The 23,780-nt window shown below is 36.7% G+C and overlaps 1 protein-coding gene across 5 annotated transcripts in view; it reads right to left on the bottom strand.

The window, feature by feature from the left end:
* LOC145979339 (phospholipid-transporting ATPase ABCA3-like) overlaps positions 1-23,780 on the bottom strand; it is a 193,487-nt gene that overhangs the window by 90,967 nt on the left and 78,740 nt on the right. For all 5 annotated transcript variants that reach the window (XR_014440776.1, XM_083112199.1, XM_083112200.1 and 2 more), the window contains 4 exons: positions 19,060-19,229; positions 11,764-12,010; positions 10,382-10,536; positions 8,988-9,143 (listed from right to left, as the gene is read on the bottom strand). Coding sequence is in view for 4 of the 5 variants with exons in the window: in XM_083112199.1 (XP_082968325.1) it covers positions 8,988-9,143; positions 10,382-10,536; positions 11,764-12,010; positions 19,060-19,229 (728 nt within the window). In the remaining variant the exon portion in view is untranslated. The remainder of the gene's footprint in view (positions 1-8,987; positions 9,144-10,381; positions 10,537-11,763; positions 12,011-19,059; positions 19,230-23,780) is intronic.

Here is a 23,780-nt window from a genome sequence, read left to right as displayed (position 1 = left end):
TCTTGTATGAAATTATGAATACTTTTAAAGTAAAAAAAAAAAAAAATTATGCTTGATATCATATCGTTCCAATCAAAAACTATAAAGTTATAAATATTGTGAACCACTTTAAATTGTTTCACTTTCCAAGTATTGGTATTGGTGGCAATCGGTAAGGGTATCAGCACTAGTATTGGCTTAGCCTTAACAAAGACTTAAATCTAAAGAATAGAGATCTATTAATAGCTTGCATGTGTCTCTGAGGATTTAAAGCTCCTTATGCAGGTTAAAAGCTGACGGCTCAGCACATATGACAAAGCACAGCCCTACAGAGTTTTATGCTGACTGTGCATCTAGGTGTCTGAGCCTCGATGGCCTACAACACTGCAGTTAGTGGGGTGCACTACATGGAAGTGAGGTTGAGTTTTGGTTGATTGATTTGCGAAGATGGGGATGAGTGATACATACATCCATGCCCAGGCCAGGATTTGAACCTGGGACACCAGGCATCGTAGCACGATGTGTTAACCACGCCTCCATGGGGGCCGGCTGGTTGAGTTTTGGATGCCTTTTGCGAAGATCACCTCTTACATCCCAAAATAGTATTACTGGAGGTTGGGGGGAGGGGTGGTGGACCAAAAGATTAAGAAGCTTTTATACTAAAGTGACAAATACACAAAAGTAGCACATGACACATTAAACTGGAAGGAGGGGATTCACACTGCAACAATTCTTATTTATTGTTTATATTTATTACATATTAATTAGATATAATAGAAATAAAACACCAATACTGGCACACAAGTAAAACAAATACAGAAGTCCGATAACTTCAAATTTTACGGTAATTTCTATATGCCTAGTCTTGCCATAAATACTGTTACAAATGTCTGATGCATGCCATCCAACCAGTGTGAAAGACAAGATGCCACCAGCATGCTGGCTTCCACCCTGAGTTATTGTGAGTGTGGCTGTGTAAGAGCCATCAACATGGAACGGGGAGACTGAAAATCGTGTCGTCCTGATAGTGTCACATAAGGTTGGGAAATCAGCCAGTGAAACTTTCAAGATCTTAGAAAAGCTAAAAATCAGTCGAATGTTTGTGCACCGGACCATCCAGTTCTTCCCTGAAACCGGGCCTGTTAAGGATCACCCGCAGCAAGGTCACCCTTCCACTGTGCGGACTCCAGCAGTGCAGAAGGCAGCAGCAGCCAGTGTTCGGCGAAATCCAGTTTAGAGGCAGTCGGTGATGGCTCGTGAACATATCGAAAAGATTGATATCCAGGCTACTGCATGAGGACCTTGGACTTTAACCATATCGCCGATATACCGGACATTACCTCCACCCACAGCTGAAGACTCAGAGGGTGCTGAAGCGTAGATGCCTCCTGCAGCATTACACCCAGAATTGACATTGAAGGATTCTGTTCATAGACGAGAAAATCTTCACCACTGAAGAGAGCATCAACAGGCAAAATGATCGTGTGTATGCATTTAGTTCACTGGAAGCCCATCTTAAGCTCCAAGAGTTCAGAGGGGCCATCATCCCTCCTCAGTAATGGTTTGGTGCAGGGTGAGTTATTCTGGTGTCACCCAGCTGCATTTTTGTGAAAAGGGGGTTAAAACCAGTGCAAGAGTGTATGAAAACAGTACTGGAGCCTGCCGTCAAAGACTTAAGCAACACATTTTTTTCAGAATCAATATTGGAGTTTCCAGCAAGATTCTGCTACAGCCTACAAGGCGTGATCAACACAATAGCAGCTAGAGCGTCATGTGCCTGATTTCATTTCACCAGCAGACTGGCCATCTGGCAGCACAGACCTCAATCCATTGGGCTACAAATTGTGGTCAGAGCTTGATGGCATCGTCTGCAAGAAGAAACACCCAACACTTGCAAATTTGAAGCGTTCCTTAGTAGCAGTAGTGGTGGATTTTCCAGTAAACATCATGCGTGCTGCAATTGACGACTGGCCGGGAAGACTCCAAGCCTGTGGTGGCCTGTCATTTTGAAAAGTGATTGGCGCTAAGTGTAGTCAATACTCCATGTAAGTGTCACATAACTGCACTGTTCAGTTTTTCATTTTATATGTTGTAACAGTACTTATGGCCAGACTCGGTATATGAAAGAGATGGTGTACCAGTGGTAAACCAAGCAACATGAAAGAATATACCACTGGAAAAAGCATTCACTGCGCGCATGTGTAATCACCAGACCAAGGCAACATGATGCACCAACGTGGATAAAAATCTTGATTTTTATGTCAAAAATAATTTTTGATGATTTATTTTTATTTAAATAGATTTTTTAATTTAAAAAAAAACAACGCTTAAAATTGCTTGCATGACTTTTCGCACCAAACATATAGATATATGTTTTTTTTAAATTTTTTTTTCCATAGAAATGCTTTTTTGGTAAATGACCCTGTAAAATATTAAGGCAAATAAAAAAAATACATGTAAACATACATCTTCTGTTTCTGAATCTGTAACATGTTTATTTACAGTTTAATGATAATGACACTATTTACAATTTAACATGATTAGTTTTTTGCATATGATTCTGTGCAAAATGTTTGCTATTTTTTTCTATGAAAATTATTGCATTTTAAATCAAGATAAATTTAAGCATGTTTACAGTTTACATATTACATTTCCTTTCGTATGAGCTTCACCCCATCAGTGCATATATATTGTTTCCTTCCTTTTAGCCCAATAAACACCATTAAATGATTGCGAGTTTAATGTACTTGCACCAAAAGTGATTCTGATAACTACAAAATCCTTACGTACATTATTCTATATATTATTTCTTTAAAGTGATTTTTCTTTTAAAAATCACCTGATTTAAATCAACACACCTTGTGATGCACGGTATTGATAAGTCAGCACAATCTGAGTGACACACAAGCAATACATGCAGCTTGTCATGCCTCTTCAGTACAAATGATTGCATACATTTCTGAAGGTTTGTTTCTAATTGAAAATTGTGGTTTGCTACTTGTGACTTGTCACTTTAGTCTCAAAGCTCCCTTAAAAGCCTACTAGATCCAACAATGTACTCTTAAGTGGGGATGGCCTTTGGTACACTTCTGTTCAGAGAAAGTGACACACTCGTTTGAATTGAAGTCCAGGTTCGTGTCTGGCAGTACAGCCAAAGTAATTGTTCGGAAAGCAGCAGTGTTGATTACTATCAATCATTTTAACCACAAGCAGGGAATTTTGTCTCTCTCAGACTCAAAGAAAAGGGCTAACAGAAAGATTGCAGCGTAAATATTAACCTTTTCAGTCCCAAGGCCATTTTCACAAGTAAGCCTGTCTGTCCCGAGCCGATTTTGAGCAAAATGCAGAGTTTCAATTAAATGAGTGTAGATCGGAGACTAATTGCCCTAGAGAGATGAGTGATATACCGTTGTACACGGAATGAACCAGACATTCAGACTATATAAAATTTATGCAAATTCGGCGTATATGTGGCAGGGGGGAGGGGGCTAACTCTCAAAATTCCAAAATTTCGGAAAAAAAAAAGAAAACCCCCAAAAATTATTTTAAAAAATTGTCACTTCACCCAAAAAATGTCCTTGCACTTGGGCACAAAACGACACCTACGCACAACATTCACGGACGAAAAGCTAGAACGCAGTGAAAAATGAGCGCCGATTCTTGCAGCTGCTTGAAATTCTATTTTTAGACAATGCAGGGTAGCCCCTGTCGCAACTTGTGGACACTTGTGCTAAAAAAACAAAGGTTTCCTTCAGCGCGCTTCGAAATTCCATTCTCACAACGCAGATTCAACAACCAGTCTTCCCCCTCCCCCCACCCCCTGCTTGCGCCCTCACGGAAAACTTTCATTTTGACATCGGATACTGATAAACAAGCTTCCTTCGAATGCAGTTCACAGGCGGGAGTGAAAAGCATTGCTTTAGAACAACAAAGCCCCTCTTCCTTTGTCGGCAAAAATTTGACCTTGAAAAGAGATGCAAAAGAGACGTCCCTTTTCCTGCCTTTTCACCTCCATTTTCATGAAGGAAAAAAAAGGTGCAAGAAACGTTTCTGTTAAATACATGTGTTAGGAACAATATATAAAAAAAATCGAAATTCTAGCCAAAAATAGAAAAGTTATAACGTAAAAACTACGACCTTGACACAGTGTCTTGATCGAGACGTTTGGGACCGTGAGGCTTACTTTTGGGTACCTCGATCGAGACGCTTGGGACTGAAAAGGTTAATTAACTGAACTGTCCACATCTACAATCAAAGTAATGTAAATGTAAAAAATTCATGAAAAATATATTTTAAGAAAAAAACAGTTTTGACGTTCATGACGAAGTGGTTATCACAATGCATTAGAATGTGAGGACCCTGAGTTCGAATCTGGCCTGAGTCTCTCTTCATCATTGCAAGTAGCCGATAATGGAAGAAAAGCAACACTAAATAACAAAAAGAAAAAAATGCCATTAGAATAAGCGAGACGGAAATAGTGCTGCTGTAATTCCTGAAAATGATGAAAAAAAAAATCTTTCGGAAATAGTGTTATCCTAATCCAGGAGAAGGCTTGAAGAATATAAAAAACTCCTTCCGCATACACTTTGGCAAACAGAATCGCAAAGTTGGCATTGAATATGTGATGGGAAAAATAATAGAAATCCGAAAGGAAGAAGAGTTTATGTCACAGCCAGGGTAGCACATGAGAGGAGGTACCCCCACCCCCCTACATCAGTCATCCAGGCTATTAAAAATAAGTCAATGGTTGTCCTCTCATTTAACTTTAACAGTCAATGGCATTTTTTTAAATAAAAATTGTCAGGCTTTATTTATTTTACACGTGCACGTTGGTTGTGACTCTCGTAAAATTTTTACCGAATGAATGAATGCCTCTGTAGATTCCAGAATAATGACTCTTCATTTTGAAATAAATAGTTTAAAATAATATAATTTATGTGCCGTTGGTTAATGATATTCGTCATCACATAGCAGAATCCGCTATGTTGACGGAAAGTAGAGAACGGTAATCATTTAGGGTTGGAAACACTAACCTTCCACAAAAGCACAACTTCCCAACGTCTTCATTAGTTTTCATTCACATGCTTCACTTGTATTTTCTCAGCAATGTCTACAGCATATGAACCCTATCTGATGAAGTGTATTGCTTTCAAATTAATGTAATTAGCGAGAAGCGACATCAAAAGTTTCGAGGTAGACAGGAAAAGATGCAATCTTATGCATAAATTACTCGAATAGCTTGGTTTCTTCACCGTGGCTTATGGCCATGTCGGTTAAAGGCCAGCTTTCAAGCTGAAATCCTAGGTTCGAATCCCTGTCTCTCCAAAATAATTTTTCTTACCAAATGGGTGCTACATAATGTATTTTATTCTTGTCACACCAATTGCAGCCTGAAACTTTGTTATTGTTTGCGTGCCAATAAGAAAATATGTATTGATGTATTACTCGTTCAGAGAACATGACTGTTACTCGAGACTACTTGAAATTGAGATTTTTTAGTTGCTGCTAAGCCTCGATATTTACAACAAGTGCTAAAATTGAAAATTGTTGTGTGATAAAACACACCGTTAATATTCTCAAGAATAAAACCACTGCAATTAAATTAGTTAAGTTGTCAGGAACATCAGCAGATGTATTTTAAGATGTTCCGTCATTCACGTGTCACTCTCCTTGTTTTATACATAGATAGATATTTACAAGTGACCCATTCGATGAATGGTTGCACCCTAAGAGTAATTTTCAGATGGGAAAGAAAAAAGCCTGGTTCAAATTGTAAAGTCAAGACGTGCGCAGATTGTAGATGTTATTATCAGAAACAAACAGAATTAAACAATAACTACAATTATTTACCTAAACATCACTCATATATATATATATATATATATAATAGAGCTGTAAATTATGTATTTTGGATAATTAGCTGTTTGAATTATTATTCTTTTATTATACTTCTGCATACTTCTGCTCTCGAGGTGCAATTTGAGAAAAACAGCTGAATCTGGACTGCAAACTAATATTAATAGCAATATAACCATTGGAGTATAGAGAGATGAAAGGGACAAATATGTCGTTTCCATTCACACTATACTACGCAGGTAACATCTGGGGTAACTTATCGTATGAATTGGTTTTAAGTAAATTTGATGTTACATTCCCTGGAATGTTTGTTTTCTTTGTTACGAACTATCTGAATAAAAGTTTCCTCTTGTCTGTTGGATTTCGCGGGAGCTGCTTTAGTCTGCCAAGATCAAGTAATAATAATATAATAATAATAATATTGTCTTTATTGAGAGGGCGTGTTTCGGCCTTGCGGGCCATTCTTACAACAAACCCGTGTTTGTTTCCTTTGTTCGCCATGTTTGAGAAAGATGAGATAAGATAAGTAAGATAAGCACCAGACACGTGAACCTGTCAATCCAGCTCTTTCTTCTCTGCGACCGAGAAACAGAAACAATTCATTTTGCTTTGGTATAAATTAACAAGCTGCAAGGGTCACGAGTTCGAACCCAGTCAGGATCAGAATTTTTTTCTTCTCTTTATTTACGTGGTAAACAGTGAAGTGTAGCAAGATTCAAAAGTAAATTTTGATATTTCGGTTTATTTTGGCCATCGATGTATAATATGTAATTTCGAAAACCGCCAATGCTCAATTCAATAGTAAACATTCAGATGTAAAAACATATGGTGCTAACGGGAAACCTATATTTCTGCACTTTTAGAAGTTACATAAAGAAGGAAAAATTATATATTTATTTCAAATATCTCTTTATTTTCACACGGGCATGTGGCAAAGTGATTTTTTTCAAACCGTGTCAAAAGTCTGTGGATACGTCACACTCACACTTCAATTATACTCAGGACGGGACTTACAGTTGCAAGTGAAATCTGAACCACTATCTGCCTGCCACCTGCTATCCAGAGCCACTCTATTATAAGGGGACTAATTTACAACACAACATACGAAAGTCTCTCTCTTATGTCACGAAATTTATCAATTTCTAATTTAGCTCACGATTAAGCTGGAGAACTATAAAATTAACTGTCCAAACAAAAATAAATTAAATTAATCATTTTCCAACAACATAAAAATCAAATAATCCACATTCCTAGATAAAAAAGAGACAGGCAAACTTCCCATCATGTTTATGAATTATCTAGTCGCCCAATATAGTGCTTTCTTTTTATACAAACACTACTAGAAAGCAATTTTGGTCGATAATTTTAGTTAAAAGTAGTTTTTTTTTAATTCTTAGTAATAACTCCTGCAACTGGATCAAATTGATACGTTCAAATCGCCTGTATTTCAAGTATTATTTATCTATTAATAATAACTTAATAATAATCAGCAGTGAACGATGAGACTTGGTGAAGTACACAGACTCCTCTCAGGTACAGGGATAGCGTTAGGCAAAGACAATATTCACAGCACAGAGAAATAAAACCACATTGCTGCAGTAGATAAACTAAAAGGTTTTAATCTTTATTTATGGCAATTATAATGCGAATATACTTGAGACGAAGGCGAGGATTCTGCTTTGTCGATGAATTGACTCAACTAAAACGCATAAACTCGCGTGGCTATCGGCATGCCTATGATCACATAGACCTAGCTTGCACCCCGAACTACCACACCAAGAGATATGCAATAATAACTGAGCCAATATTTGCTCTTTAGCCTTTTATTTCCAAATTAATCCTTAGGCTAGCTTTATTATTTAACGTAGAATGGTTGTAGTATTGTGCATAGCATCAATGCATGGCTATCGGCGTACCTATGATCACATATTCCTAGCTTGCACCCCGAACTACCATACCAGGATGTATTCACAACACCGAGGAGTTATTTTTAAGTTTAAAAGCTTCGTCGATCCATGGCAAAAGTGTGATATTTCTTACGCGATATCCTCGCTTTTATACTATTTTCGAGAACACAGATTCAAGTACAGATGAATCACTCACTATCTACAAAAAGATACTATCAACAAAACTGACATCTACACATGTTAAGAAATACAAATTCACATAGTGCACTCTCGCAAACATGAAGATACATTAAACTACTCATAATAGAGCATAAAGTACAATAAACATTAAACAAAAGATATACATTACAAACAGAGTGCAATGTTACATATAATAACACAACATTTATGTGTCCTTTCATAAAAGTATGATATATCAGTGACATATTTTAAAGTTGTGACGTCACATAAAAATATGGATCATATCAAAATGATAGTCCTTGACGTTTACAAAATTACAGATTTAGAAGAGGGTTGATCCAAACACTTACTCGTGCACTATGAAATAACTGAAACAGCTAATCATCCAAAAGACATATTTTACAGCTCTATTATATATATATGAGTGATGTATAGGTAAATAATTGTAGTTATTTATTAATTCTGTTTGTTTATAATAATATCTACAATCTACGCACATCTTGACTTTACAATTTGGACCAGGCTTTTCTCTTTCCCATCTGAAAATTACTCTTAAGGTGCAAGCATTCATCGAGTGGGTCACTTGTAAATATCTATCTATGTATAAAACGAGGAGAGTGACACGTGAATGACGGAACATCTTAAAATACATCGGGTACGCGCGACGATGAAGAGACTCAGGCCAAATTCGAACTCGGGGTCCTCGGATTTTAACCCATTGTGATAACCACTTCGTCACGAAAGTAAAAAATGCATTTCTTTTTTAAATATATTTTTCACGAATTTTTCTCATTTACATTACTTTGATTGTAGACGTGGACAGTTCAGTTAATTAATATTTATGCTGCAATCTTTCCGTTAGCCCTTTTCTTTGAGTCTGAGACACACAGAATTCCCTGCTTGTGGTTAAAATGATTGATAGTAAGCAACACTGCTGCTTTCCGAACACTTACTTTGGCTGTACTGCCAGACACGAAGCTGGACTTCAACTCAAACGAGTGTGCTACTTTCTCTGAACAGAAGTGTACTAGCAATCTTGAAAGAAATGGTAACTCATATACGTACGTTGCTTTCTCCCATGAGAGCAATGGCAATCGACAACTTTCTTTTCATTCCCCCTGACAAGACTGAAGGCATACATTTCTGTTTGTCAAACATGTTTAACGACTGCAGCATATTAAGTGCTTCTATCTTTGCATCTTCATACTCAACATCTTTCAACTGTAAAGAGAAAGCAAATGTTAAAACAATGCACAACCTAAAATATTCTGTCTTAATTCAGGTGCTTCAAAATTAGGACTAAGCAGATATCAATGCATGAACTTTGCGACAATTAAGAGTTGTTTAGTATAACAATATATAAGTATTCATTGCAATTGTACCACATCAACTTACTGGATTTTTAATTTAAAATATTCAAGAAATTGCATTGGAATATTAAAATTGCTGTCAATCACAAAATACTTTCTTCCATGCAATATTAGTGCAAGATAAATGAAAATTTAGTTACGGCAACTGACTGACTCTGATGAAACTCAAGCCCAAAAAACATCTCATCAAAGCCGTGACCCACCATCTTGTAAAACCTTTGAATAACCCTGTATTAACATCAGAACCAGGATTAGGATATTGGATCCAGGATTTGAGATTTGGATATTGAATGCTGGGTTCAAGATTCAGATATCAGATCTGATATATTCAGGATTTGACATTTAGATATCAGATTTTGGACTTGAGATTTGGATATTGGACCGAGGATTCAAGATTCAGATATCAGATCCAGGATCAGAGATTCAGATATCAGATCCAGGATCAGAGATTCAGATATCAGATCCAGGATCAGAGATTCAGATATCAAATCTAGGATCAGATAGTATTCAGATATCAGATTCAGATATCAGATCCTGGACTTGAGTTTCAGACATTGGATTAAAGATCTAGCACTGAGATCCAGCATTTGTATATCTTACCAGTCTCAGATTCACATAATTCTGAATTGAGATAACTCAGATACAGACTTGAACATACATCCCTTGTATTGACAAATGAAATTGGTGGAGGCAGGCAGACAAACAAAGAGGAGAAACGTGAAATATGAAAGCACATGAGTAGTGAAAAGACAGGGAAAATGGAGCATCTTGACTTCCATGTCAACTTGCTCAAAGGAAGGTAATGACAGAATATAATATTAACACAGTTTTATTTAAATGCTATGAACTTACCAGATGCAGCTTGCCCACATACAATTTTAAAAAAATAACATTTAAAGTTATATTAGTATAATAATTAGTACACGTTTACCATGCATTACAATAATTAAAATGTAAAGTGCCTGAACACATTAAACATGCATTATTATCATTATAATTTTTAAAAAAACTGCTCATATATGCACCATTTGAATGAAAACATTGACTATATTAGTAAAAAGTAAGATAAATTATTAAAAAACCCATTACCATAGCAAAGAATAGCAAATGTTCCATTACTGTGAGCTCTTCAAACAGCACATTTTCCTGAGGACAAAATCCAATCTTCTTTTTAATTTGACTAATGTTTTTTCTTACATTAATTCCCCTAATAAAGACACTTCCTTTGGTAGGTGAAAACAATCCTGAAATGGATAAATACTTATGTCTAGTCGATAATTACACAAAATTTCACAAAATGAAATTGAATTGTAACTGAATTTAAAAATTGATTTCCATTTATTTTGGACCAATATTGTGTGGAAAGACTGTATTTTATGATCATATAAGAGGTATTCAATTATTCTGGTTTAATTCTTGAATATTCTCAAGAAAAAACTGGTAAATTGACGCTTATAGTTGGGAGTGAAATACTCACCCACTAATATTAATTGATATTTTGAACAACTTTTAAGAGCTGCAGTGGTCTAGGTGCCAGGGCATCTGACTGCCATGTGGGAGACCCAGATTTAATTCCAGGGGTGGATGATCTAAGGTTGGAATTTTCCCGGCCATGTCCCCGCATAAAGTGGCTCTGGGGCTCACCCAGCCTCAATCAATGTATACCTGGGGGCAACCCTGGGGGTAAAGGTGTCCGGATAGTGGTGCTGATTACATGACCTCCAAAATGGCCGATATCGAGAATGTGTGGAGCTCTACTCCCACATCCTCTAAATGTGCCTTAACGGCATGGTGCTATATGCACAGGGAACTTTACCTTATCTTACCTTTTGAACAACTTTTAATTGTTACTATTTTCAACCATCAGTATTGGTGGGAATTGGTAAAAATATTGTTAATGGTATAAGTATCAGTGCAGCCCTAAAATAAATACAGTAGAGCCTCGATTTTACGTTTTGCAGGGGAACAAGCTGAAAAAATGTAAAATGCAGGAAAATGTAAAATCGAAGAAAATTTGATAACATTCTGCTATATTGGGGCCATCAAGACTGAATGTATAAGGTGGTAAAATGTAAAAATCAGGAACATAAAAACAGGGCCCTGTATAAAGCTCCTCTCTTTCTTTATCTTTTCTCTCTCTCTCTCCCTCTCTCAGGGAGAGAGAGAGAGAGAGAGAGAGAGAGAGAGAGAGATATATAGGAAAGAAGGAAAGAAAGAGAGAAGAAAAGAAAGAAGGAAAGACAGAAAGAGAAAAGAAACAAAGAAAGAAAGAAACAAACAAAAAGAATGAAGGAAAATATAGAAAGAAGGATAGAATGAGAGAAGGAAATAGAAAAAGAGAAGGAAAGAATAAAGGAAAGGAGATAAGATAAAGAAATAAAGATGGGAAGAAGGAAGAAAGAGAAGGAAAGAAAGAAGACAAGAAAGAAATTTGCACAAAATGTGCACAAGTAATAATAATAAGTGTATACCTGTTAGCAAAGCTAGAAGAGTTGATTTCCCAGCACCATTGTATCCCAGCAAGGCTGTTATTTCATGATCATAAATATCGAGAGAAATGTTATCAATAGCCAAAACCAAATTCCCCAGGTAATGAAATGATTTACTCAATTTCCTAATTTTGATTCCTACTGGGTGGTCCTCAGGAACCTCTTCAAAGTATTGTTCATTCCGTATGAAGGCATTCAAATCATCTTCATGATATTTTTTTCTGAAACACTGAAAAGCAGAAAGTGTAACTGTGACAAAAATACAGAGTAATTTTAATATATTTTATTTTGTCAGCACAAACAATTTCTGTTTATTAAGACTGGATTAATATTAAATGTACTGATACCAATAAATCTACTGATTGAATATAAAATTACGAATGTTTTATTTATTTTTTGTTTATTGACCAGCAAAACGTGCATAACCTTAATCCTCTCTACAGGGCAATTACATCAAAAGAACCTGCTTATCTCTCAAGCAAATTCTCATGACTTCCCAATTCCCACACCAGATCTCAACTACTCAAACTCCCCCCCTCCCATACTTAAAATTTCTATTTTCATAGTTTCCACTTCGTCTCTAGTACTCATTGCCCCTCAAAATCCAGAATGCATCTTCAGAAAGTGTTTTTTTAAGATACAAGCAAAACATTTTTTGCTGGGCTCAAATAGTTAAGTACATAAGCACAAGCTTAAGCTGGGAACAAATTGAATACATTCCATTACAGAAAATTAAACACCTTATTAATCAACATAATATTACAACTTTTAAATAATTGTCAGGAATAAGAGAGAGAGAAAGAGAGAGAGAGAGAGAGAGAGAGAGAGAGGAGAGAGAGAGAGAAAGAGAGAGAGAGAGAAAGAGAGAGAGAGAGAGAGAGAGAGAGACAGAGACAGAGTGAGTGAGTGAATGAGTGAGTGAGTTGAGTGAGTTGAGTTGTGAGATGTGTCTTGTGTTGTGTTCTGTACCCACGCACCTAGTTTAATCTTCTATTCTTGTATGCAATTATTCTTTCTAATTTTTTGTGTGTTATTCCTTTTTCCAATTATTTTCTTTTATGTATTTACTTAAATGTAGTCTGCTAATTTTTACATAAAAATTAACCCATTAACACCCGTAATCCCCATTTGGGGATCACACAAATATTGCTTCACCGAGAATAATATTTTGACAATTCTTTTCTTCTGTACACATGAACACATCATTGAAGGTTTTTCTTGCAAGACAAAACAAACAGTTAACACAGAAATTTTTAATATATTTATAGATACAGTTATGTTCAAAAGTGCAATATTTTCATCAGTCAATTTTTCTCATTTTAAAAATAATTAGTAAATGTAGTTGTACAAAGTCTTTGATTTCGATTTTTTAACATAAAATGTATCTTCTTTCTATATATCACCTTCATCAAAATCTTCATGTATATGAGATGCCATTTTTTTCTACAGTATAATTTGTATTGCATTGGCATGTAAAAAGAATAACTTTTTTGTGGACATAAATTTCCCTTTGGTGTAACAATAAGAGTTTGGTCTTTTATTTCAATCAAAAAAATACAACCTAGCAACATATTCCTCACCACAGCAAGCATAATTGACTCAGCTATACTCTGTCCCTGATATATCTGGAGCAAGGACGAGAAGAGAGGGAAACCTAGTGGGCAGAACAAAGTATAGTCCACGCTTTTACTTCGTTAACGTCGAAGAACTAAAGAATCTGCTGCCACAAACATTGGTGGGGATAAATAGCGGGCAAGTTGTTTTCGTCCAATGACACTGAACCTTCAGCCAATGGGCGCAGCTATCATTCTGCTCATCTACTCCACGTGGAGTCGCAATCACATGACTGCGGATACGCTGTTGCTGTACTTTGCAACTTCAAAATGGAGACCATGGAAAGGCGGTTGTGCGCGGAGGGACAAGGTGGCCTAGAGTAGATGTGTTATCGTTAACGTAGCTAGCGTGTCGACTATAACTGCAGTCGCTTTCCTCTCCTCCATGCAATCCCATTCCCTTTCACGTGTTCATTGGTAAAGAAGTCTCGCTTCACTATTTGTTCAGACTTGTTTTCGTTTCAATGACACTATAAGTCAACCAAAAATGCAACAATGGTGTTTCTTGGCTGAGTCATTTTAGACGCAACAATGAGTTGGCAAATGTGTCTGATTTTTAATCAAGCTTTAGATCTTTGGGAAAACGCCGATTTTGGTGTCAGTGGCAAGATGGCAGTCATTCATATGGTACATTGTGGTACACCCAACAGCAAAAGAAACAACAGGAGAATTGTTCATCGCCATTTTCATTCGGTCTGTATTGCACAATATGATGGTAATGAATTGAAATAAAGGTGTCAATTAACAGAGGGCAATGACTGTTTTGCACCAACACAATTTCATTCCTTAAAACAACACAGGATGTAGAATGAAAAGTAATAAAAATAACGATGGACAATTTGCCTACCATTATCTTTAACGAATTCATGATGAAAGAAAGTTGTGCGAATTACTCACAAGTTTAATATATATATATATATATATATATATATATATATATATATATATATATATATATATATATATTATTATTATTATTAACTTACGTTTTGCGAGTATCGAGGTAACTCCAGCGACGTTTCGGGACGGAACTCCTCCCTCTCTCAGGCTGCTCATGTTTAGATTATGTATAAATCATAACCACGTCGAACTCTCCATAATTACAGGATATAGGATTGGTAAAAGGTGTGTGGTTAAAAATAATAAAAATCTAAAACCCATTACAGGTGCACGTCAACCTACCATGCCATTTACCCAATTAGAAACTGCTCCTTAAAATGTTAAAACTTTAAAACTGTGAATAGCCACGGTCTGCGTGTGCTGCAATTCTCCAATGTTTCCTCGAAGCCTTCCCAGTTTCTAATTTGTAAGCCTTCCTAGTTTCTAAATCGTGGTTATGATTTATACTAACCTAAACGTGAGAAGCCTGAGGAAGGGAGCAGTTGCATCCCGAAACGTCGCTGGAGTTACCTCGATACTTGCAAAACGTAAGTTAATAATATATATATATATATTCTTTAACGTTGACTGTACAATAGATATTATGAAAATTCTGTCATAAGACGTGGACATTATTTGAACTGAAACAAATTGGAATATGTGCTACAGCAACTGTTTGGATCAATCGAATGAGTAAGGTGCCCATAGGCGCCGACTCCAAGGGGCTTTTTATTTTGCTTCTCTTGTAAACTATACTCTGAATTGGGCGAAATGAACTTAACTTTAAATACACATTTGAAATGTTCTAAACCATCAAGTTGGGGGGGGGGCTGAAATGCTAAACCATCAACTTTGGGGGGGGGGCTATGACCAGAGACAACAAAACACATGACTTATTACTATATACTAAGTATGTAATTATGAGTATTGTTAAAATTTTTATTAAAAAGAGTTTCAAAAGACGATGTGCATGAACTAGGGGAGTGGATGGGATGTTCGGGCTACAAATGGCTCTCACATGACATTCAGAACGAGATCATTGATATATTAGGGAGATCTGTTTTGCGTACCGTGGCAGCAGATATTAAAAGTCAGGAATATTTTCCTATTATAGTTGACGATACTTGTGACATATCCATCCGTGGACAATTAATATTCTGCATTCGAACTCTAAATAAAAATTTTGATATTTTTGAGGAATTCATTGGCTTTTGTGATTGCTTGAGCGTATTATCAGCTGACCTCTTTAACTGACATCAAAATCCCAAAGAGGCCATCTTATCCCAAAGGAGCAAAATGTGTTCTGCAGAATATTCAAAAAGATCTATTGGGACACTTCATACACAGCACTGAAGACGGAAAGAAAATAAAATGTGAAGTATGCAAGAAAAATGTTTGCTAAGAGTGCAAGAAATGCAATGTTGTTTTACAAGTCAGTTGTTTCAATGTGTGCCACAAATAAATATTTCAGTCAAAAACTTAGCATGTTGACTGTTTTAAATGTGTTAAACAAATGAACACTTCTGTGAATACAAGAACATTACTGCTTGTTCATAATAATACATCTGCATTGTATATTGTTGTTAGTAGCGACGATTTGGTTCCAAAACTGTTGGGGCAAAGACTTTCCCTTTGTAGATAATGTTTAGCATAGTGTGGGGGTAAAGTAACAAAAAGTGGAAGGGCAACTGCCCCCATGCCCCCTAATCGCTGCCACTAAACGTTGTTATACATCTATGTTATATATCTATGAATTCATGTATGTTAAATGTAAAACAAGATCGGGAATTAGTTGTGTAAATGGAAATTGAAATGTGTTACTAATTTACATGTCATTGCCCATGATGGGGATCAGCCAATAAAATATGTTTATGAAGAAACTATGACATTTTTCGTTCTCTCATAATAATAGTCACGCTCAGGTGACCAAATGCAAACTTTTTAACAAAAAAAATCCGAGAAAAAAAATTTGGGCATTAATGGGTTAAGATGCCAACATAGTTAAGTGGACAAAAAAGGCTCCACAGCCTTAACTTTGCCATAAAAAACAATGAATTAAAATAAATAAATTATGGTATGTATTGGTAGATACCACTTGTATTGGTACTGGTTGAAGTTTAATTCAGCTGATATGTTATGTAGAAGTGTACATATTTCGAGGAGTCTACAAAAATACCATGCAACAGTTTTGTAGAGTCTAAATATCCTGGGATCTCCCCGCTGGCGCAGTGGTAGTGTCGCCTCCTTGTAATCAAGGGGTCCCAGGTTCGATACCCGGTAGAGGCACAAGTGGTTCGGATCCCACTTTAAATTGTAGGTCCAGTCCCGATTAGCCTTACTGTACATAAAGTGGACTTAAAACACCAACTCTAAATATCCTGGAAGTTTACGAAAATGCAATATTTTCATTATCTTTGCAAAAATTGTGAGAGATGTTGATTTTCTCATGTGAAATTATTGATACAAGGCGCATCCAGAAAGTAAGTTCCGATGGACTGTAAAATGAAAGATGAACATCAGAAGACAATGATGTTATTACTGTGAAGTTAGTGATACATAACCTACTTTTCAACATATGCACCATCCTTGTTGAGCCATTTGTCGTAATGTGGCACCACCTTTTATATGCCTGTGTCAAAGAATTCTGCCGCCAAGGACTGGAACCATAGTGCAAACAACTTGCGAAACTGCAGTCGCTGGGTGACGATCTCATGCAGCAGGAAACGGGAGATCTGAGAAAACTAACATGAGAGTTCAGACATTGTGAACCGCTGGTTCTGCAGTATTTCTTGCTGTACACTTTCCACCAATTCAGGCATCACCATGGACGCTCTGCCACTACGGTGTCCGTCGTGCACATTGGTGCGGTCTGCTGTGAATTTTCTGCACCATCTTCGGACCATTCCTGCACTCATGACATTCTGCCTATACACTTCACACAACTGCCGGTGGATCTCTGACGCCGACAGCTTCTTAGCGTGGAAAAACCTGATTACCGCGCGTACCTCACATTCGGCGGGAGACTGTATGCACGCAGCCATGTTTCCCGTACCACAGTTCTATCACCATTGACTCCAAACAACTGCGTTTGCGCCAGGTTACGGCTACGTGTTCCTCCTCCACTCCTGCAAAAGCATGTCCCGCTCTGACCACTCGAGCCATCTTGGGGCACTTTCAGAACTTACTTTCTGGATGCGCCTCATATTTTAAAGGAAAACTAGATAGATTTGTATGACATATTGGGTTGGCCCATAAGTTCTGGCATTTTTTTTTTAAGTGAAAATTTTGCGTGAAAAATAAAATGTGTTGGCAATGTGTTTTATGTTATTCGATAGAGAATTATATGCTCTACAAAACAGTGTGTTTAGGTTATTTATGCTGATATACTTTTTGTTCTTTTCAGGTCATTATAATGGAGTGTCAAGTTGACAAAAAAGAGCATTTTCGACACCTTCTGCTTTTTGCATTTAATCGAGGTGCCAAAGCTACAGAAGGTGCTCGAGAGATTTGTGAAGTGTATGGCGAAGAAGCGATGCCTCTTAGGATGGCTCCAAATTGGTTTAAGCAATTCAAAGACGGCAATTTCGACCTCAAAGACATGAATCGCACCGGATGCTCCGTTCAGTTCGATGAGGAGCGACAATCGCTTATTCACGAAGATCCACGTGAAACGACGAGGGAATTGGCAGAGATAATGGAATGCTCCCACAGTACCATAGAGCGTCACTTTCACTCGATGGGAAAGGTTCAAAAGTTGTGTGCATGGGTTCCGCATGCTTTGAACGACAACAACAAAAATCAACGAGCCACGATCTCCGCCGGTTTGCTTGCCCGTCATCGGTCAACTCATGGACATAAGCAGCGATTCCTCTACTGAATTGTTACCGGCGAGGCATCACTTCTTCGTCACACTTCACAAATCTCTCGAGCAGCTTCTGTGGCTTTGGCACCTCGATTAAATGCAAAAAGCAGAAGGTGTCGAAAATGCTATTTTTTGTCGGCTTGACACTCCATTATAATGACCTGAAAAGAACAAAAAGTATATCAGCATAAAAAAACTAAACACACTATTTTGTAGAGCACATAATTCTCTATCGAATAACATAAAACGCATTGCCAACACATTTTATTTTTCACGCAAAATTTTCACTTAAAAAAATGCCAGAACTTATGGGCCAACCCAATAGTTCCATGGAAAACATAATTTAATAGCCAAAATAAACATATCCATGCAAAAAAGTAAAAATGCCGTTAAATTTACCTGACCCAATATTTCCATGAGTAGCACATAATTTAGAGCAAAATTCTATTGTACTTTACGGACCCTCATTTTGAGAGTACATGGATTAATTAAGAAGATGAAGGAAGAAATCATGTTCTTCAAAGAAAATTTGAAATTTTATATTTGATCAGTACAATATCGGGTATTGGTATCAGCAAATTTTATATTACAGTATTACTTTATCGGTAAGAGCAAACATTTCATATTGAACCATGCTTACAAGAAGTACTGAATTAATAAAATTTACAAATTTTATCAATATGCTTCTACAGGGTGGTGCAAGAAAAACCAGCCAGAGTCAGTAGCATATGCTGCTGACCCAGGCCGGTGTTTCGTGCGCCACCACCCTGTATTACATGATATTGATAAAGTACCAATTACTCAGTTCCATCTCTACTGTGCCTATTCCCCTCCTGGCCATACAGTGGAATCCAACTCATATAATAGATTATCAACATAATAAGGATTACAACCCAATATAAAAGTGAGTAGTAAATTACTTACTGGGAATATGAAATACCATGGCTTAGCAATTCCATAATGACCAGGTTTCACATTCTCAACATACCAAGTGAGAAAGCCATAGAAGAACACATCAAATATGAACAAAATAAGGCTCAATACAAATTCTTGGTATTCTGTTTTAAACAAGTTATCCCATCGAAGACCTTCACCTGAAAAGAAACAAAGCATATGCATATACCAACGAAAATATGGTTTCATTTTTCACTATATGTAGAATGCAAGCAGTATTTAGAACAATAACAGGGTGGCCACTTTAGGACCATGACAATTCAAGTATAATTCCCGGTTTTCATGGTGACATTTCCACTCTAAGCTATAATATGATTTTAACTGTATCACTGCCTGCCATTCATTTTATATTAACGTCGTTCAAAATAGTTTGTGAAAAATTGGCCTTAGAAGTTGTGCCAAATTGATGCTATACGCCACGAAAGCCAATTCCGGCAATCTAACATGTGCAGATGCATTCACGGTAGCTCCATATTTTGCACAACTGATATTGGATGGAGCAGAGATAAGAGGAGCGAAAGCAGCGAGTTAAGTTTTGCAAGGGAAATTTGGCGTGGTTTTTACTTTCATCGACAGTTTATTCAAGATAATTTAATATTATTCTGTTGAAAGATTTTTCTCAGTAGCAATGATTCCTAATTTTCAGTTATTATTAGTAGCGCTGGTATTACTGCAGTGCAATAAGTTTACCTGGAGAAAAATGTCAGTGTCTCTTTGCACTACAGTATAAACCAGCATTTTTTCTTTTTTCTTGCGTAGCTTAAAATAAATGTATGTAATGCAAATGAGCGTAGGGAAGGGTGGGGGTTCGAACTGGTCTGTTGACCAGCTCCTAGAAGTTGGCATTGTTCATTTCAAGTTACAAAAACAAAAAGTATATTATTTTTATTGTAAATAATAACAGAAATAAATTTTAGTTAGATATTATTCCAACTTTGGGCGTTGCCAGAATTTCTTGCTGGAGCTCGGGAAATAATAAAACTTGAATAGTAGAAATAATAAAAATTGATAAAAATAGAATTGTTATTTTACAGTGATAAATATTATATAATTTATATAAAAATAAACAGATGAGTACAAAGTTATTTCTTATATTTTTGGTTCACATTTCACTCAGTGTACTGAAATTCACAGTTATTGTATTATTAACTTTTGTATACATCATTCGCAAAAAAAGGCTGTAAAAAGTAGGGGAAAAGTTTATTCATAAGGTTTATGTTGTGACCTCTCCCATAAAACTATATTTTCTGGAATATTGAAAACTGTCGAACCATGTATTTCTTGGATTAAATGGTAGAACATGGAGATACAACTTGGTTCCTATATTTTCCTTTAATTTTTTTGATCTAACACACTTTCTACTGTCGCTATATTCTGTTCAAATACTAACTAAATGATCTTTATTTCTCCTATTAACAATAAAAATAACAAGCTTTCTTCTTTTTTGTAACTTGAAATGCCAATTTCCAAAGGGACGACCGACTCCCCTCCTTCGAAGCCCATGATTCCAACAGAAAAATTCAAGTAAAAAATGCGCGAGATCGAAAAAGTTGAGTGTAAAATGCTGGAACCATATTTTTATTATTTGATCCAAGGAAGAGGTGATCCAAGTTTTCAAAATTCCAAAAATTAGATTTCTTATGTGAGAGGTCGCACTATATGACCAAAATTTACTCCTAATTTTTTTTTTCTTGAACAAGGCATGTGAATGTAAATAACGAAATATAGTACTTTGCATTTCAGTACACTAACTGTATTTGAAATGTAAAAAAGAAAATAATAAATAAATAAGAAAAACAGTTATGCTGCATATTCGCTCATCTGGTGGACCGAATAGAACAGCCTGCTCAAGGAAGGATGTAAATAAATTATTATAGAAATAAAAACTTTTATTGATTGATTGATTGATTTGGTGATTTAAGTCCATTTTAAACAACTTTTATTTTATTAGTTTATAATGGTTATTGTTGTGCAATAACAATCATAACCATTATTATTATTTTTAATGTTTCAACTTTTATCAGAGCCTGAACCCCCCCCCCTCCTTTCATACAAAAATTTCTGGCTACGCCCATGGTAATGCACTACAATGTAATCAAATCGAACAGTATTTTTAGTAACTTGCACTTTTACATAGCTTTCACAGACCAATTTCATTGTTCTTGTAGCTTATCATTCATGTGGCCTCGCCATGTAAATCACACACCAAACAAGTCGTCTGTTCTTTTCATTCGTGGGTGCATTGAGAAATATCTTATTGGAGCATCTAGTACTCGTATTTGTGCATAATGGTGGAATATTTATTTTTCATTGTGATATCCACAACACTGACCAGCTATAAAATTTGGGCTGCTCTGCTCCTGTAACTCACACGATGGAAACTTGTTTCGGTACAATGTAACAAAAATCTTATTTGTAATGTTAACTCAGCAGAGAAAACTGTGGTAAAGCACTGACTTAGTGCATGCTTAGTGGTAACGACCATTTCCTGTTCTAGTAGTTACGTATCTTTTCCAATCCATTATCTGATAGCAAACACAGACACGTCTAACACCAAATGCAGCCAACGCGAAGTGCAGATGACAGCACGAGCCAAACGACGACGTCACAACATGGCGCAAGTGTGTTTACATGCTACGCTTGGCTCGAAAATTAGAATCTCGATTTTTTACCTAAAAACAAACGAACATGAACGTGGAAAATTGCAGGGGTTATTTGTCGATGGTGTAGATTTTAAAAATTATTTTTTAAAAAAAGTAGTGGAAATGTCGATTCAAGGGTACAAGCAGATGTTTTCTCCATTTCAACCTTACGTATTACTGCCTCGTACTACCCCCACACATACACAAATACATTAACAATATAAAGGGTCTGTATGATTCCAATGTATCCAAAAATTCTAATTCAATTCAATTAAAAGGTATAAGAGGAATCAATATATATTTGAAACATTTAAGGTGCGAAGTTTACCTTTGTCATTTCACTTACTCAGACTAGAAATACATCTATACACACAAGTCTCAAATGTTATGGAATATACTAATCTACGAAAAATGGTTAATTGTATACGAATTTCAATCTCAAATTTGCCTAATCAACTTCAAGATATCATATCTTGCAATAATCTTCCACCTGTCAGTGTAACGAGTGCACTCACGGTCCCTGAAATGACGTGTCATTCATACCCCGGCACGGGGCCAAACGTCGTTATGTGTACGGGAGACCGGTCGTGACTCTTACGGTCCAGGTTTTCAAGTTCGGTACTGAGACGGTTGTTTATTGTCATACTATTGCGAGGCGGAGATAAATACCTTGAAATGTTACGCTGTTTTGTTTACCTTTGATATGTAGATTCGAACAATCAACACTGACGAACGGTAAAAAGTGAATATATCTTGTAACAACAAAAAAAATATTGCAATCAACAACTGTTTACATAGCCTCCTCAATCTCTCACTCATTCACTCTCTCTCTCTTTCACACATCTGAGGTATTTTTACATGTGAAGTATAGATACAAATCATGGATCTCATTAACATATCATTCCTTTTTATTTTTAAACCTTTATGTGAATTTAGGGTATTTGTCTGCCTGCTTCTGTGCTCTTTTAAATTAATTTATGTGCCAGTCCTCGGAAAGCGGTTATCTAAGACAATTGGGTCGCCGTGGTTAAATCTTTCGTTCGAAGGAACGTATGCATCCAGTCGTAAGCACGACATTTAACAAGTTTCTCGGACGGGGGTAATACACATAAGCTTCTCTCGTCCAATGAGGACAACTACACCATTACATAGCGATGCAAAACTTAATCGGCTCCAGCTGCCGGAATACACAAATCAATCGTCGGCGCGAGCAAAAATTACATCAAAAACCACTATGCAATAAATAATACTACTTCACACGCAAGACCTTGCAATATAAATTATGCTTTCCACAATTAAAAAGGACTCATCAGTCAACTATTGACAAATTAAATGGCACGACGGGCAGTCGGTTACACAAAAAATGGAGCACACTTTGACAATTTACACTAAATATTAAAGTAATGAAATGGAACTTCTAACCCTGAATGCAGACAATTAAATTAGAACATCTGAACATGAAATGACCCTTTTTTATAACAATACCAAAAAATTATCAGACACGGAAGTTAGGTTCGGGGGGTTCTTGAGTCACTTTGCAAATACGTGAGACTTCGGCGTTAACAGTACGGTGTTGATACTAACAATGCACGTTTACATGGACATAGACCATCTGAAGAATACTCTACCGGACTCTGCTACATTGCGTGGTCATTCATCTTTCCTGGATGCGGGCTTGCACACGGTTCCTTTGCGGCGAAATTGTTCTCTGAGGTTGATCGCGACGAAGAATAATTGCGACGATATGGTGTACTTGCACCTCCTCAGTACTTCGGGCATTCCTCTTGTCACTAGCATCGGGTGTACGTGGTCACGTGCCGGTCCGGAATCTCTCTAGTGTCGGGCATCAATTGGACGTCGATCTGCAATCATCTCTCTCTGGTAACGGGCTTCGATTGGACGTCGATCTGGAGTCGTCTTTCTCTCTCTCTCTCTCTCTCTGGTAATGGGGTTCGGTTGGAACGTTAAACTGGAACGTCCTTTGGCGTCGTTTTTGGAGTTGGCTGGCTGGCTTCACCGGATGACGGCGATGCATTGTTGCGGGTGTCA

Source organism: Lepisma saccharinum, chromosome 26, assembly GCF_977018435.1.
Source record: "Lepisma saccharinum chromosome 26, izLepSacc3.1, whole genome shotgun sequence".
Taxonomy (NCBI): Eukaryota; Metazoa; Arthropoda; class Insecta; order Zygentoma; family Lepismatidae; genus Lepisma; species Lepisma saccharinum.
The sequence above is the reverse complement of the archived record's forward strand: the minus strand, read 5'-3'. Positions and strand labels throughout refer to the sequence as shown.